General features: G+C 44.6%; 2 protein-coding genes across 2 annotated transcripts; one reads left to right on the forward strand and one right to left on the reverse strand.

Moving 5' to 3' along the window:
- Window positions 1-839: 839 nt before the first annotated feature.
- Window positions 840-14,636, reverse strand: LOC139582425 (uncharacterized). Its single transcript, XM_071412414.1, has 3 exons — window positions 13,672-14,636; window positions 13,328-13,466; window positions 840-5,970 (listed from the first exon to the last, which is right to left on the reverse strand). The coding sequence occupies exon 3, from the start codon at window positions 5,862-5,864 to the stop codon at window positions 4,875-4,877; it is 990 nt and encodes a 329-aa protein (XP_071268515.1). The 5' UTR covers window positions 5,865-5,970; window positions 13,328-13,466; window positions 13,672-14,636; the 3' UTR covers window positions 840-4,874.
- On the forward strand, window positions 13,941-16,565 carry LOC139582426 (dolichyl-diphosphooligosaccharide--protein glycosyltransferase subunit 4). Its single transcript, XM_071412415.1, has 3 exons — window positions 13,941-13,950; window positions 15,793-15,925; window positions 16,430-16,565. Exon 2 carries the CDS (start codon window positions 15,794-15,796, stop codon window positions 15,905-15,907), a length of 114 nt encoding a protein of 37 aa, XP_071268516.1. The 5' UTR covers window positions 13,941-13,950; window position 15,793; the 3' UTR covers window positions 15,908-15,925; window positions 16,430-16,565.
- Window positions 16,566-16,835: the final 270 nt, after the last annotated feature.

The raw sequence follows: 16,835 nt of genomic DNA on the forward strand, positions 1-16,835 counted from the left end.
ACATTGCAGAGTTATGTGCATCCTTTCAAGCACACCCTTCTCATTAACCTGTGGTGAGTTATTCACAATTTTCGATGAACAAATAAGGTCTTATATGTAAGATGGTTAAAAAAGGTAGCGGCGTGGATCAGAAAACTAGTCAGTATTAGATCTGACCACCATTTGCCTCATTCAGCGCGACACATCTCCTTTACATAGAGTTAATCAGGTTGTTGATGGTGGCCTGTGGAATGTTGTCCCACTCCTCTTCAATGGTAAGTTGCTGGATATTGGTGGGAACTGGAACACGATGTCGTACATGTCGATCCAGAGCATCTCAAACATTGCTCAATGGATGACATGTTTGGTGAGTATGCAGGCCATGAAAGAACAAGAATTGTGTACAGATCCTTGTGACATGGGGCTGTGCATTATCATGTTGAAACATGAGGTGAAGGCGTAGATGAATAGCATGACAATCGGCCTCAGGATCTCATCACAGTATCTCTGTCATCTAAAAAATACAACTGTGTTTGTTGTCCATAGCTTATGCCTGCCCATACAATAACCCCATGGGGCACTCTGTTCACAACGCTGACATCAGGGAACCGCTCACCCACACGACGCCATTGAAACAGGGAATCGTTCATGAAGAGCACACTTCTCCAGCGTGCCAGCGGCCATCGAAGCATTTGCCTGCTAGAGTTGGTTACGACGCAAACTGCAGTCAGGTCAAGACCCTGGTGAGAATGACGAGCACACAGATGAGCTTCCCTGAGACGGTTTCTGACAGTTTGTGCAGAAATTCTTCGGTTGTACAAACCTAGTTTCATCAGAGAAATTAGCTATTTGTGCTCATGGAAAGTTTCTGGGCTCTTTTATTTCAGCTCATGAAACATGGGACCAACACTTCACATGGTGCATTGATATTACTGGGTTCAGTACATAGTTACATCACCACAGTTATATTATTCTGGTTCAGAATACGTAGTTACATCACCACAGTTATATTATTCTGGTTCAGTACATAGTTACATCACCACAGTTATATTATTTTGGTTCAGTATACATAGTTACATCACCACAGTTATATTATTCTGATTCAGTATACATAGTTACATCACCACAGTTATATTATTCTGATTCAGTACGTAGTTACATCACCACAGTTATATTATTCTGGTTCAGAATACGTAGTTACATCACCACAGTTATATTATTCTGGTTCAGTATACATAGTTACATCACCACAGTTACAGTATTCTCTAGGAAGAAACCTAGAGAGGAACCAGGCTATGAGGGGTGTCCAGTCCTCTTCTGGCTGTGCCGGGTGGAGATTATAACAGAACATGGCCAAGATGTTCAAATGTTCATAAATGACCAGCATGGTCAAATAATAATAATCACAGTAGTTGTCGAGGGTGCAACAGGTCAGCACCTCAGGAGTAAATGTCAGTTGGCTTTTCATAGCCGATCATTAAGAGTATCTCTACCGCTCCTGCTGTCTCTAGAGAGTTGAAAACAGCAGGTCTGGGACAGGTAGCACGTCCGGTGAACAGGTCAGGGTTCCATATTCACAGGCAGAACAGTTGAAACTGGAGCAGCAGCACGGCCAGGTGGACTGGGGACAGCAAGGAGTCATCGTGCCAGGTAGTCCTGAGTTATGGTCCTAGGGCTCAGGTCCTCCGAGAGAGAGAAAGAAAGAGAGAAAGAGAATTAGAGATCATATGAATCATCATAACTACTGCGGATGTGGTACGAGAGTTAGAGTCACATATTAACGGTTTTCACTCATTACAGGCGCATGTTCTTAGTGATGGAGGAAAAGCAGGACAGTGTCTAGCACTTCAGAATGACTAGATCCTATCTGATCTGATGGAGGACTTAGATCCTGATGGAGGACTAGATCCTACCTGATCTGATGGAGGACTAGATCCTACCTTATCTGATGGAAAACTAGATCCTACCTGATCTGATGAAAGACTAGATGTAACCTGATGGAGGACTAAATGCTACCTGATCTGATGGAGGACTAGATCCTACCTGATCTGATGGAGGACTAGATCCTACCTGATCTGATGGAAGACTAGATCCTACCTGATCTGATGGAGGACTAGATCCTACCTGATCTGATGGAGGACTAGATCCTACCTGATCTGATGGAAGACTAGATCCTACCTGATCTGATGGAAGACTAGATCCTACCTGATCTGATGGAGGACTAGATCCTACCTGATCTGATGGAGGACTAGATCCTACCTGATCTGATGGAAGACTAGATCCTACCTGATCTGATGGAAGACCAGATCCTACCTGATTGAGGACTAGATCCTACCTGATCTGATGGAAGACTAGATCCTACCTGATGGAGGACTATATCCTACCTGATGGAGGACTATATCCTACCTGATGGAGGACTAGATCCTACCTGATGGAGGACTAGATCCTACCTGATGGAGGACTAGAATCTACCTGATGGAGGACTAGATCCTACCTGATGGAGGACTAAATCCTACCTGATGGAGGACTAGAATCTACCTGATGGAGGACTAGATCCTACCTGACCGTATGTAGGACTAGATCCTACCTGATCTGATGGAGGACTAGATTCTACCTGATCTGATGGAGGACTAGATGTTACCTGATGGAGGACTAGAATCTACCTGATCTGATGGAGGACTAGAATCTACCTGATCTGATGGAGGACTAGAATCTACCTGATCTGATGGAGGACTAGGTCCTACCTGATGGAGGACTAGGTCCTACCTGATGGAGGACAAGATCCTACCTGATCTGATGGAGGACTAGATCCTACCTGATCTCCCAGATGTTCAGAGGGGTTCTGGATTCACATTTAAGATATAGTTTTAAAACAATTAAACGAAGATTAAATCATATATTTACACAAACGTCCCGGCCCTTCAGTTGACATGTCTATGGCGTCATCGTCGTCACGTCACTACAGACCAATCAAAGCCTCTCATACGGTCTGACCAATCACAGCCTCTTGTGCGGTCTGACCAACATCCCAACTGAAGCAAGGGCATCAGATTGTTAAATAGCCATCACTAGTCGGCCTAATTCCAGTCTTTTACTTTTAGGTTTTGTGTATTGTGTTTATTGTTGTGAAATTGTTAGATATTACTGCAGTGTTGGAGCTACGAACACAAACATTTCGCTACACCCGCAATAACTTCTGCTAAGTATGTGCGTGACAACAATAATAAAATATATTTTAAACGCCACCCTATTCCCTATATAGTGCACTAAAGTCCTTTCCACACTGCATTGTTCTTAGCCCCAGGCTAAGACTGGTCCTGTGTTCACACAAGCGTTTGTTAATCCTGGGCTAAGGATTCCGACTTGTATTCCAAAGCCCTGGGCTAAGGATTCCGACTTGTATTCCAAAGCCCTGGGCTAAGGATTCCGACTTGTATTCCAAAGCCCTGGGCTAAGGATTCCGACTTGTATTCCAAAGCCCTGGGCTAAGGATTCCGACTTGTATTCCAAAGCCCTGGGCTAAGGATTCCGACTTGTATTCCAAAGCCCTGGGCTAAGGATTCCGACTTGTATTCCAAAGCCCTGGGCTAAGGATTCCGACTTGTATTCCAAAGCCCTGGGCTAAGGATTCCGACTTGTATTCCAAAGCCCTGGGCTAACGGACAAACACACATGCAGCATTCCATCTCTGCCACGCTCCCAATGTTAGAAGCAATAAGGCCTGTATTAACATGATTTCCTCCTGCTTCTAGCCTAGCATTTGATTTCCAACAGGAATGGTTTATATAAACCTTGCTGTCTTCCTGTCTGACATCAGAAACAGTGTTTCACTTATGAAATGTGATCTCGCCTCTGTACAGAGAATGCTGTGCACAGACGAGACATCGACTTCTCTGAAATGTGATCTCGCCCCTGTACAGAGAATGCTGTGCACAGACGAGACATCGACTTCTCTGAAATGTGATCTCGCCTCTGTACAGAGAATGCTGTGCACAGACGAGACATCGACTTCTCTGATCCAGGTGAAATCATGCAACAATATTATCATGGATAGCACCATGATGCTTGAAGATTCATTACCAATACTAGATCACTCACCCACCACTGTGATCTGTATGCTATGGTGCAATGCACATCTCTCTCCACCAGGAGGCTAAAGCACCGGTACACTTTTGTGTACAAAGCATTGATGTGACAACTCCCTTTGTATCTCTCTTCCTTACTGACCAGATCAGTCACTCAATACAGTCTTCGTTCACAGTCGCTGCTGCCTTTGTCTGTTCCTAAAGCAGGAACTGAGATGGGGAAACAATCTTTCTCCCATAATGCCCCTTCATCCTGGAACATGCTACAGAAGATTTTAAAGTTAGTGAAGTTAGTGTCCTTCTCTGTTTTTAAGACTCTGATCGACAACACCGTTTGTGATAGCTGCAGGTGTTTCTAATCTTCACTTGTGCACCAGGTGTGTTACACTAATACAGGTGTGCACCAGGTGTGTTACAGTAATACAGGTGTGTACCAGGTGTGTTACACTAATACAGGTGTGCACCAGGTGTGTTACAGTAATACAGGAGTGTACCAGGTGTGTTACACTAATACAGGTGTGCACCAGGTGTGTTACAGTAATACAGGTGTGTACCAGGTGTGTTACACTAATACAGGTGTGCACCAGGTGTGTTACAGTAATACAGGTGTGTACCAGGTGTGTTAGAGTAATACAGGTGTGTTACACTAATACAGGTGTGCACCAGGTGTGTTACAGTAATACAGGTGTGTACCAGGTGTGTTAGAGTAATACAGGTGTGTTACAGTAATACCGGTGTGCACCAGGTGTGTTACAGTAATACAGGTGTATACCAGGTGTGTTACAGTAATACAGGTGTGCACCAGGTGTGTTAGAGTAATACAGGTGTGTTACAGTAATACCGGTGTGCACCAGGTGTGTTACAGTAATACCGGTGTGCACCAGGTGTGTTACAGTAATACAGGTGTATACCAGGTGTGTTACAGTAATGCAGGTGTATACCAGATGTGTTACAGTAATACAGGTGTATACCAGGTGTGTTACAGTAATGCAGGTGTATACCAGATGTGTTACAGTAATACAGGTGTATACCAGGTGTGTTACAGTAATACAGGTGTGCACCAGGTGTGTTACAATAATACAGGTGTATACCAGGTGTGTTACAATAATGCAGGTGTATACCAGGTGTGTTACAATAATGCAGGTGTATACCAGGTGTGTTACAATAATGCAGGTGTATACCAGGTGTGTTACAATAATGCAGGTGTATACCAGGTGTGTTACAATAATGCAGGTGTATACCAGGTGTGTTACAATAATGCAGGTGTATACCAGATGTGTTACAGTAATACAGGTGTATACCAGGTGTGTTACAGTAATACAGGTGTGCACCAGGTGTGTTACAGTAATACAGGTGTGCACCAGGTGTGTTACAATAATACAGGTGTGCAACAGGTGTGTTACAATAATACAGGTGTATACCAGGTGTGTTACAATAATGCAGGTGTATACCAGGTTTGTTACAATAATGCAGGTGTATACCAGGTGTGTTACAATAATGCAGGTCTATACCAGGTGTGTTACAATAATGCAGGTGTATACCAGGTGTGTTACAATAATGCAGGTGTATACCAGGTGTGTTACAATAATGCAGGTGTATACCAGGTGTGTTACAATAATGCAGGTGTATACCAGGTGTGTTACAATAATGCAGGTGTATACCAGGTCTGTTACAATAATGCAGGTGTATACCAGGTGTGTTACAATAATGCAGGTGTATACCAGGTGTGTTACAATAATGCAGGTGTGCACCAGGTGTGTTACAATAATGCAGGTGTGCACCAGCTTCCTCCTCTGCCATGGTGGACTAGCTACCTCTTCTGGCAAATACAGGACCATTTATCCTTCCCAACAGGAAATGGCATCTACAGACCTGAGTGTTGTCACTGGGTTTCCGGTCTGCCCATCTGAAAATACAAAAAAAAATGTTTTTTTTACTAGCTAGCTAAGTTCATTACTAAAATGGTAACATCTATATTAAAATACAATAAGAGGTGAATGCCATAAGAGTCCAAAGAGGTGAAGTATTGCGATGAGCTATACTACTGTACTTCTGATTCTAATTGTCAAGAGGAAAGTTAAAACCCTCAGCCGTGAGGTCACTGAGGAGGACCAACAGTGATAGGTGGATCATGCAGCGATGGAACATACGGATTTTAGGCACTGGCCAGCAGACCATGATTTCTACTAGCCTCGGGCTAGCTTAATGGTCATCCCTGCTGACATGTATAACTGACTTCATAGGACATTTGATTGGTCGTGTACAACAGATGCACTCGTGGAACAAAACCATTTATGTTTTCTTTGGGAAAACATTAAGTCCACACGTCTTTTGTGAGCTAGCTAGCCAGCGAGTTAACGTTAGCTCACTGGTCGTGTAGTCACACTTTTCCACATGGTGACATAATAGCTCATGTTAGCCCAGCAGGGCACGGATATTTAGGCAACGTTTAGCTAGCTAGTTAGCTCATCGTTCGTGTAGTCAGACTTCCCCCCCAGACCCCACGGGTGCTGACATGCTAACTAAGAGATATTAGTGCTAATCGTTAGGCACATGTGCTAGCAAGTCTGACTACACCAGGGTGAGATACGGTGCAATGTTTGCTAGCTAGTGTTGCCAACTAGCCAACCAAGGTGTCTAACTAACAAGCCTATCAGGCGATATTTAGCTAGCTATATCCCTGCCCTGGTGGGATAACTTTAGTTAATGTGTCACCACGTGAAAAAGTATGAATACACAAACCGTGAGCTAACGTTAACTAGCTGGCTAACTCACACAGGTCAAAATGTTAAAAGTTCACAAGAGTCATTATGCTGGTTTTCTTTTTACTTGTAAGGAGGGTAATGTACGTTGTACACGTAACTACAGTCGGTGTGTTATCTAGATCATTTTCAAAAGCATCTAGCTAACCACAGATCTTTGTCCTAACCAAAATAGCTTGTTTGCGGCATATGCCTCGCTTACTGGAGGAGTGGTTACAATCTGGTACATAGCACAGACCCTTGCTTCTGATTGACGGAGAGCCCTAAGGTCAGCTACAGTAGGGTACTTAAACAATTTCTAGTCATTTTAAAAATGCTAAAGAAGAATACACACGAGAAATACACTATCAATTATTTACACGAGAAACTATGATGAACAAAAAATATAAGCCCAAGTCATAACAATTTAAAACATGTTGCTGAGTTACAGTTCACATAAGGAAATCAGTCAAATTAAATAAATTCATTAGGTCCTAATCTATAGATTTCACATGACTGGGCAGGGGCGTAGCCATGGGTGGGCCTGGGAGGGCATAGACCCCCCCACTTGGGAGCCTGGCCGACCCACTGCAGAGCCAGGCACAGCCAATCAGAAAGAGGTTTTCCACACGAATGGGCTTTGTTACAGACAGAAATACTCCCCCCCACCCCTCAGACGATCCCACAGGAAACCCGGATGTGGAGGTTCTGGTCTGGCGTGGTTTGACATGGTCTGCGGTTGTGAGGCCGGTTGGACGTACTGCCAAATTCTCTAAAACGACGTTGGAGGCAGCTTATGGTAAAGAAATGAACATTCAATTCCCAGGCAACAGATCAGGTGAACATTCCGCTCCCTCAAAACTTGAGACATCTGTGGCATTTTGTTACGTGACAAAACTGCACATTTTATAGTGGCCTTTTATTGTCCCCAGCACAAGGTGCACCTGTGTAATGATCATGCTGTTTAATCAGCTTATTGATATGCCACACCTGTCAGATGGATGGATTATCTTGACAAAGGATACAATCCTAACAGCGATGTAAACAAATTTGTGCACAAAATGTTTGGAACATTTCTGGGATCTATTTCAGCTCATGAAACATGGGACCAGCACTTTACATAATATGTGTCACGTTCTGACCTTAGTTCTTTTGTTATTTCTTTGTTTTAGTATGGTCAGGGCGTGAGTTGGGTGGGTTATCTATGTTCGTTTTTCTATGTTGTTTTTTTCGTTTGGCCTGGTATGATTCTCAATCAAAGGCAGGTGTCGTTAGTTGTCTCTGATTAAGAATCATACTTAGGTAGCCTTTTTCCACCTGGGTTTCGTGGGTGTTTATTTTCTGTTTCTGTGTGTTCCACACGGAACTGTTTCGGTTGGTTATTTCACGTTTTGTTTCAGTGTTCGATTGTTTTAATAAAGAGCATGAACACGTACCACGCTGCCATTGGTCCTCCGATCCTTACTACTCCTCCTCGTCTGAGGAGGTGGAAGACAGCCGTTACAATATGTTTATATTTATGTTCAGTGTAAAAAGCCAATACTATCTACACGTTAGGTAACTTATTACTTGTCGATAAGAGTTTGTATGGAGAAATGTGGAGGTTTTCCCATCCTGGGCCTTGAGTGATTACGTCAAAGCTTGCAACAGGATGTGTAGTTCTGTATGATAGCCACATTAGCAGCTAATTAGCATTTAATTTTTGGGGGATAATTACAGGCGAAAATATTGACAAAAGTTACCTTGTCCGAGAGAGATATGCTCAGTTATCAAAACATCACGTCAGGGTAAGCCTTAACGAAACACAGACCTTATTTAAATCACATGGTTATCAAATCATCACGTCAGGGTAAGCCTTAACGAAACACAGACCTTATTTAAATCACATGGTTGTCAAAACATCACGTCAGGGTAAGCCTTAACGAAACACAGACCTTATTTAAATCACATGGTTATCAAATCGCAAATGAATTACTTAAAAATCATACAATGTGATTTTATGGATTTTTGTTTTAGATTCCGTCTCTCACAGTTGAAGTGTACCTATGATTTAAATTACAGACCTCTACATGCTTTGTAAGTAGGAAAACCTGCAAAATCGGCAGTGTATCAAATACTTGTTCTCCCCACTGTATGTATAGGGGTAAGGGGACTATATACACAGGGTCAGTACCATATTAACAATGTACAGGGATACTGGAGTGATGGAGGTAGATATGTATAGGGTTAAGGTGACTATATACAGGGTCAGTACCATATTAACAATGTACAGGGATACTGGAGTGATGGAGGTAGATATGTATAGGGGGAAGGGGACAGGGATACTGGAGTGATGGAGGTAGATATGTATAGGGATGAGGGGACAGGGATACTGGAGTGATGGAGGTAGATATGTATAGGGGGAAGGGGACAGGGATACTGGAGTGATGGAGGTAGATATGTATAGGGGGAAGGAGACAGGGATACTGGAGTGATGGAGGTAGATATGTATAGGGGGAAGGGGACAGGGATACTGGAGTGATGGAGGTAGATATGTATAGGGGGAAGGAGACAGGGATACTGGAGTGATGGAGGTAGATATGTATAGGGATGAGGGGACAGGGATACTGGAGTGATGGAGGTAGATATGTATAGGGGGAAGGGGACAGGGATACTGGAGAGATGGAGGTAGATATGTATAGGGGGAAGGAGACAGGGATACTGGAGTGATGGAGGTAGATATGTATAGGGGGAAGGGGACAGGGATACTGGAGTGATGGAGGTAGATATGTATAGGGGGAAGGGGACAGGGATACTGGAGTGATGGAGGTAGATATGTATAGGGGGAAGGGGACAGGGATACTGGAGTGATGGAGGTAGATATGTATAGGGAGAAGGGGACAGGGATACTGGAGTGATGGAGGTAGATATGTATAGGGGGAAGGGGACAGGGATACTGGAGTGATGGAGGTAGATATGTATAGGGGGAAGGAGACAGGGATACTGGAGTGATGGAGGTAGATATGTATAGGGGGAAGGGGACAGGGATACTGGAGTGATGGAGGTAGATATGTATAGGGGGAAGGAGACAGGGATACTGGAGTGATGGAGGTAGATATGTATAGGGGGAAGGGGACAGGGATACTGGAGTGATGGAGGTAGATATGTATAGGGGGAAGGGGACAGGGATACTGGAGTGATGGAGGTAGATATGTATAGGGGGAAGGAGACAGGGATACTGGAGTGATGGAGGTAGATATGTATAGGGAGAAGGGGACAGGGATACTGGAGAGATGGAGGTAGATATGTATAGGGGGAAGGGGACAGGGATACTGGAGAGATGGAGGTAGATATGTATAGGGAGAAGGGGACAGGGATACTGGAGTGATGGAGGTAGATATGAATAGGGGGAAGGTGACAGGGATACTGGAGTGATGGAGGTAGATATGTATAGGGGGAAGGGGACTATATACAGGGTCAGTACCATATTAACAATGTGCAGGGATACTGGAGTGATGGAGGTAGATATGTATAGGGGGAAGGAGACAGGGATACTGGAGTGATGGAGGTAGATATGTATAGGGGGAAGGTGACAGGGATACTGGAGTGATGGAGGTAGATATGTATAGGGGGAAGGAGACAGGGATACTGGAGTGATGGAGGTAGATATGTATAGGGGGAAGGGGACAGGGATACTGGAGTGATGGAGGTAGATATGTATAGGGGGAAGGAGACAGGGATACTGGAGTGATGGAGGTAGATATGTATAGGGGGAAGGGGACAGGGATACTGGAGTGATGGAGGTAGATATGTATAGGGGGAAGGAGACAGGGATACTGGAGTGATGGAGGTAGATATGTATAGGGGGAAGGGGACAGGGATACTGGAGTGATGGAGGTAGATATGTATAGGGGGAAGGAGACAGGGATACTGGAGTGATGGAGGTAGATATGTATAGGGGGAAGGTGACTATATACAGGGTCAGTACCATATTAACAATGTACAGGGATACTGGAGTGATGGAGGTAGATATGTATAGGGGTAAGGGGACGGGGATACTGGAGTGATGGAGGTAGATATGTATAGGGGGAAGGGGACAGGGATACTGGAGTGATGGAGGTAGATATGTATAGGGGGAAGGGGACAGGGATACTGGAGTGATGGAGGTAGATATGTATAGGGGGAAGGAGACAGGGATACTGGAGTGATGGAGGTAGATATGTATAGGGGGAAGGAGACAGGGATACTGGAGTGATGGAGGTAGATATGTATAGGGGGAAGGGGACAGGGATACTGGAGTGATGGAGGTAGATATGTATAGGGGGAAGGAGACAGGGATACTGGAGTGATGGAGGTAGATATGTATAGGGGGAAGGAGACAGGGATACTGGAGTGATGGAGGTAGATATGTATAGGGGGAAGGAGACAGGGATACTGGAGTGATGGAGGTAGATATGTATAGGGAGAAGGGGACAGGGATACTGGAGAGATGGAGGTAGATATGTATAGGGGGAAGGGGACAGGGATACTGGAGAGATGGAGGTAGATATGTATAGGGAGAAGGGGACAGGGATACTGGAGTGATGGAGGTAGATATGAATAGGGGGAAGGTGACAGGGATACTGGAGTGATGGAGGTAGATATGTATAGGGGGAAGGGGACTATATACAGGGTCAGTACCATATTAACAATGTGCAGGGATACTGGAGTGATGGAGGTAGATATGTATAGGGGGAAGGAGACAGGGATACTGGAGTGATGGAGGTAGATATGTATAGGGGGAAGGTGACAGGGATACTGGAGTGATGGAGGTAGATATGTATAGGGGGAAGGAGACAGGGATACTGGAGTGATGGAGGTAGATATGTATAGGGGGAAGGGGACAGGGATACTGGAGTGATGGAGGTAGATATGTATAGGGGGAAGGAGACAGGGATACTGGAGTGATGGAGGTAGATATGTATAGGGGGAAGGGGACAGGGATACTGGAGTGATGGAGGTAGATATGTATAGGGGGAAGGAGACAGGGATACTGGAGTGATGGAGGTAGATATGTATAGGGGGAAGGGGACAGGGATACTGGAGTGATGGAGGTAGATATGTATAGGGGGAAGGAGACAGGGATACTGGAGTGATGGAGGTAGATATGTATAGGGGGAAGGTGACTATATACAGGGTCAGTACCATATTAACAATGTACAGGGATACTGGAGTGATGGAGGTAGATATGTATAGGGGTAAGGGGACGGGGATACTGGAGTGATGGAGGTAGATATGTATAGGGGGAAGGGGACAGGGATACTGGAGTGATGGAGGTAGATATGTATAGGGGGAAGGGGACAGGGATACTGGAGTGATGGAGGTAGATATGTATAGGGGGAAGGAGACAGGGATACTGGAGTGATGGAGGTAGATATGTATAGGGGGAAGGTGACAGGGATACTGGAGTGATGGAGGTAGATATGTATAGGGGGAAGGTGACAGGGATACTGGAGTGATGGAGGTAGATATGTATAGGGGGAAGGAGACAGGGATACTGGAGTGATGGAGGTAGATATGTATAGGGGGAAGGAGACAGGGATACTGGAGTGATGGAGGTAGATATGTATAGGGGGAAGGTGACAGGGATACTGGAGTGATGGAGGTAGATATGTATAGGGGGAAGGAGACAGGGATACTGGAGTGATGGAGGTAGATATGTATAGGGGGAAGGAGAGAGAGATACTGGAGTGATGGAGGTAGATATGTATAGGGGGAAGGAGACAGGGATACTGGAGTGATGGAGGTAGATATGTATAGGGGGACAGGGATACTGGAGTGTTGGAGGTAGATATGTATAGGGGGAAGGTGACTAGGCAACAGGATATAAGATAAACAGAGTAGCAGCAGTTTGTATGTGAGTGGATGTGTGGGTGTGTGGAGTCAGTACTAATGTATATGCATTTTATGTGTTTGTGTGTGTGTTGAAGTGACAGTGTCTGTCAGTGTGTAGAGTCCTGTCAGTGTGTAGAGTCCTGTCAGAGTCCTGTCAGAGTGTAGAGTCCTGTCAGAGTGTAGAGTCCTGTCAGTGTGTAGAGTCCTGTCAGAGTCCTGTCAGAGTGTAGAGTCCTGTCAGTGTGTAGAGTCCTGTCAGTGTGTAGAGTCCTGTCAGTGTGTAGAGTCCTGTCAGTGTATAGAGTCCTGTCAGAGTCCTGTCAGAGTGTAGAGTCCTGTCAGTGTGTAGAGTCCTGTCAGTGTGTAGAGTCCTGTCAGTGTGTAGAGTCCTGTCAGTGTGTAGAGTCCATTCAGAGTGTAGAGAGTTTAAATATTGAAATAAAAGGTCAATAAAGATACAAGGTTAACTTGGCCCATGTAGCTATTTATGTCAGAAATAACAGCGGAAACATTTCGTGAAAACAGAGTAAAAATAAACAACAAAATAATCACAAAATATCAAAGTTGGGTCGGAGCAAAACAGTGGCCATCCAGTACGGCGCCATCTTGATGTGTGTTCTAATGTGTGGTGCTGACCAAGAGCCAATCAGACTCTGGATATGGACCCACCTGCCTGGTTCTAGCCGGATAGCCTGTAGTCAGAACCTTAACCATCAGCGATATGTACTAGTGGGTGATTCACAGCCGACCTCTCAGACGAGCCATTTTTACAACACCACTGCCCCGGACCCACCATTACCTCCCCCTCCTGCGAAGAAGACCAACAACTTGTATCAAATCTAAATCATTGATTCACTTTCAAATATCATATTCTAATCTAGATTAATATTTTCTAATGAAATATTCATAATAATATTAATAGAAATCAGGCGTGGTTTCTATTCATTCAGTCAATTCTGTTGCAAAACCTTTCTTAAACGGAAGCAAACGGAATGAAACAGGGAGGGACTTACCTGAGTTTGTCCAATAGAAACTACAAACAGTTGCATAACGTTCCAAATAGTTGCATAACGTTCCTTTGTGCAACAGAATCCGCGGAATAAATACACCCCAGGTTACAATATGTACAGACAGAGCCGATCTATGAATTATATTTCTACGGCGCCGCCCTCATTACGGTGACGTGGCCCTCTAGTCGGAAGCGACAGGACTGGAAACCTGCGACAGCATCACACATCAGAAAGGCTAACTGAGTCTGCAACGAACTAAATTACACATCAGCGAGAAATAACGTAAGGAATGCATTGGGTATTTTTGCTGAAATGTAGTCGAATTATTATTATTTTTTTAATCAAAGGCTGTATTGTCTTCCTCACCGATTTGCCGGCGACTTGTGCTGTGCAACGTTGGCCACTGATGAAAATAGCATGACAATGGCCATCCTCATTTTGTAGGCATAACTAGCTAACGTCAGGATAGTCTTAATCATGTTATCAACTATTCATAATGTGCCATTATTAATGACTTGTCGGCCAACCATCCATGTTTTGCTACGCTAGCTAATAGTCGAATGAATGGCGGATAGTTAGGTAACTAGTGTCGTATTCTAAACAGCTGGGCATGGGGGACTCGTAAATCTCCGACTTCAGAACCACTGGGAACTTGTTACTCCGACTGGGGGACAAGATTCCAACATTCATCCAAATCGGGATTTCGGGCCTCTTTCTAGAACTTGAGGTCGGAAACCCGGAGCTAACTGACGTCAGGATTTAACATTAGTTCGCCGAGTTAAGTTGTTTTGAACGCGGCATCAATCTATTAAAGTAGCTACTGGAGTTTTACTCCAGACATTTCGCTGACACCCAAAAGTATTCGTTACATTTTGAATGCTTAGCAGGACAGGAAAAGTGTCCAAATCACGCACTTATCAGGAGAACAAACCCTGGTCATCCCTACATCAGCTTATCTTCAGCAACAAATAAAACAATTACTTCCGGGTCGCGGGATTGGGGATATGTTCAAAATAAAAGTCCTTACGAGTAATAGTATACGTATTTATTCATGATGTAATAGTATACGTGTTTATTCATGATGTAATAGTATACGTGTTTATTCATGATGTAATAGTATACGTGTTTATTCATGATGTAATAGTATACGTGTTTATTCATGATGTAATAGTATACGTGTTTATTCATGATGTAATAGTATACGTGTTTATTCATGATGTAATAGTATACGTGTTTATTCATGATGTAAGCATGCCCCACTCAAAAAATGTAGAACTAGGAATAGATATAGTCCTTGGTTCACTCCAGACCTGTCTGCCCTTGACCAGCACAAAAACATCCTGTGGCGTTCTGCATTAGCATCGAATAGCCCCCGCGATATGCAACTTTTCAGGGAAGTTAGGAACAAATATACACAGGCAGTTAGGAAAGCTAAGGCTAGCTTTTTCAAACAAATTTGCATCCTGTAGCACAAACTCCAAAAGGTTCTGGGACACTGTAAAGTCCATGGAGAATAAGAGCACCTCCTCCCAGCTGCCCACTGCACTGAGGCTAGGAAACACTGTCACCACCGATAAATCCATGATAATCGAGCATTTCAATAAGCATTTCTCTACGGCTGACCATGCTTTCCACCTCATCCCCCTCTTCAAAGGGGGTGACACTCTAGAACCAAACTGCTACAGACCTATATCTATCCTACCCTGTCTTTCTAAGGTCCTCGAAAGCCAAGTTAACAGATTACCGACCATTTCGAATCCCACCGTACCTTCTCCACTATGCAATCTGGTTTCAGAGCTGGTCATGGGTGCACTTCAGCCACGCTCAAGGTCCTAAACAACATCACAACCGGCATCGATATTATTCTACAATGTAGAAAGTAGTCAAAATAAAGAAAAACCCAGGACATATAAAGACCCCCCCCCTCATCATGATGATGATATGTATGTTCCCCCCCCCCCCTCCAGAATGGTAATGATATGTATGTTTCCCCCCCCCCCCCTCCAGAATGGTAATGATATGTATGTCCCCCCCCCCCCCCCTCCAGAATGGTAATGATATGTATGTCCCCCCCCCCCCCTCCAGAATGGTAATGATATGTATGTTCCCCCCCCCCCCCTCCAGAATGGTGACTGACGTGCAGCTGGCCATCTTTGCCAACATGTTGGGTGTGTCTCTGTTCCTGCTGGTGGTCCTATATCACTACGTAGCCGTCAACAACCCCAAGAAACTGGAGTAGAACTGGCCTGGAGAGGAGGTGAGGATTGTGGGAAGGATGCAGCCAGAGATCCCTCTCTACCATATGTTTTTCGCTCCGTTTCTCAAATAGGGCAGCTCAGAGCCGGGTATGGCTCGAGCATGTACCTTAATCCAAGTATTCAATATTCCAATGTTCGCCCAGTATCCAGACCGCCAGATCAAGTCCTCATATTAGCTAGCTTAAACAGAGCTGCGTGGACTGGCGTTGAACAACAAAGGAGCTGATTGGCTGACTATCCTGTTGTCCAACGTGACATAATGGTGTGAATGAGGATGAAAATGGCAATGTTCTTAAAAAAAACTGCGGTATTTCCAGCTTCTTGATCTGGCAGTCTGGATCCTGGGCGAATTCGGGGTACATTGGAATATTGACTACTTGGATTGGTGAGGCTGTGGCTTCATCCCATATGACACCCTATTCCCTATTTAGTGCACCACTTTTGACCAGGGCCCAAGTAGGCAATGTGGGACGCACAATCTGACTCATGGCCTGTCCTCACAGGTGGCGGCGAGGGGGACCAGAGAGAGCAGCAGTGAAACGCCTCTTCTTCTCACCTTCATCGTGGTCTTTTCTCCTTCCCTGTCTGTCTCGCCCAGCCTGTACAGGAGTGTTTTCTAATAAAATGTCTGTCAACAAATGCCTATCAGTTTGGTGATTGACTGAAAAACCTTGTTGGCATTTCTACTAACATTACGTGAACACACATTACAGTACTTCAATACGTGCACTCTGGATGGAATTCATGGATTTTGGCCAGCTGGGTCTCTAGACCACAATACCTACTAGCCTTGGTTCAAAATCGGTGCCGTGGGATATTTGGGAACACAAAAAATGTAGCCCGGTCTGGAAAGAGCCAGCCAGTACACTATGCAGAGCACACACACACAGCTTTCTGCAAACATTTATT

This window comes from Salvelinus alpinus, chromosome 8 (assembly GCF_045679555.1).
Source record: "Salvelinus alpinus chromosome 8, SLU_Salpinus.1, whole genome shotgun sequence".
In the NCBI taxonomy this organism is placed as follows: domain Eukaryota; kingdom Metazoa; phylum Chordata; class Actinopteri; order Salmoniformes; family Salmonidae; genus Salvelinus; species Salvelinus alpinus.

Coding starts and splice junctions, on each gene's coding strand:
- LOC139582425 (XM_071412414.1), bottom strand. CDS start 5,864: ATGGCAGAGGAGGAAGCTGGTGCACACCTGCATTATTGTAACACACCT.
- LOC139582426 (XM_071412415.1), top strand. CDS start 15,794: ATGGTGACTGACGTGCAGCTGGCCATCTTTGCCAACATGTTGGGTGTG.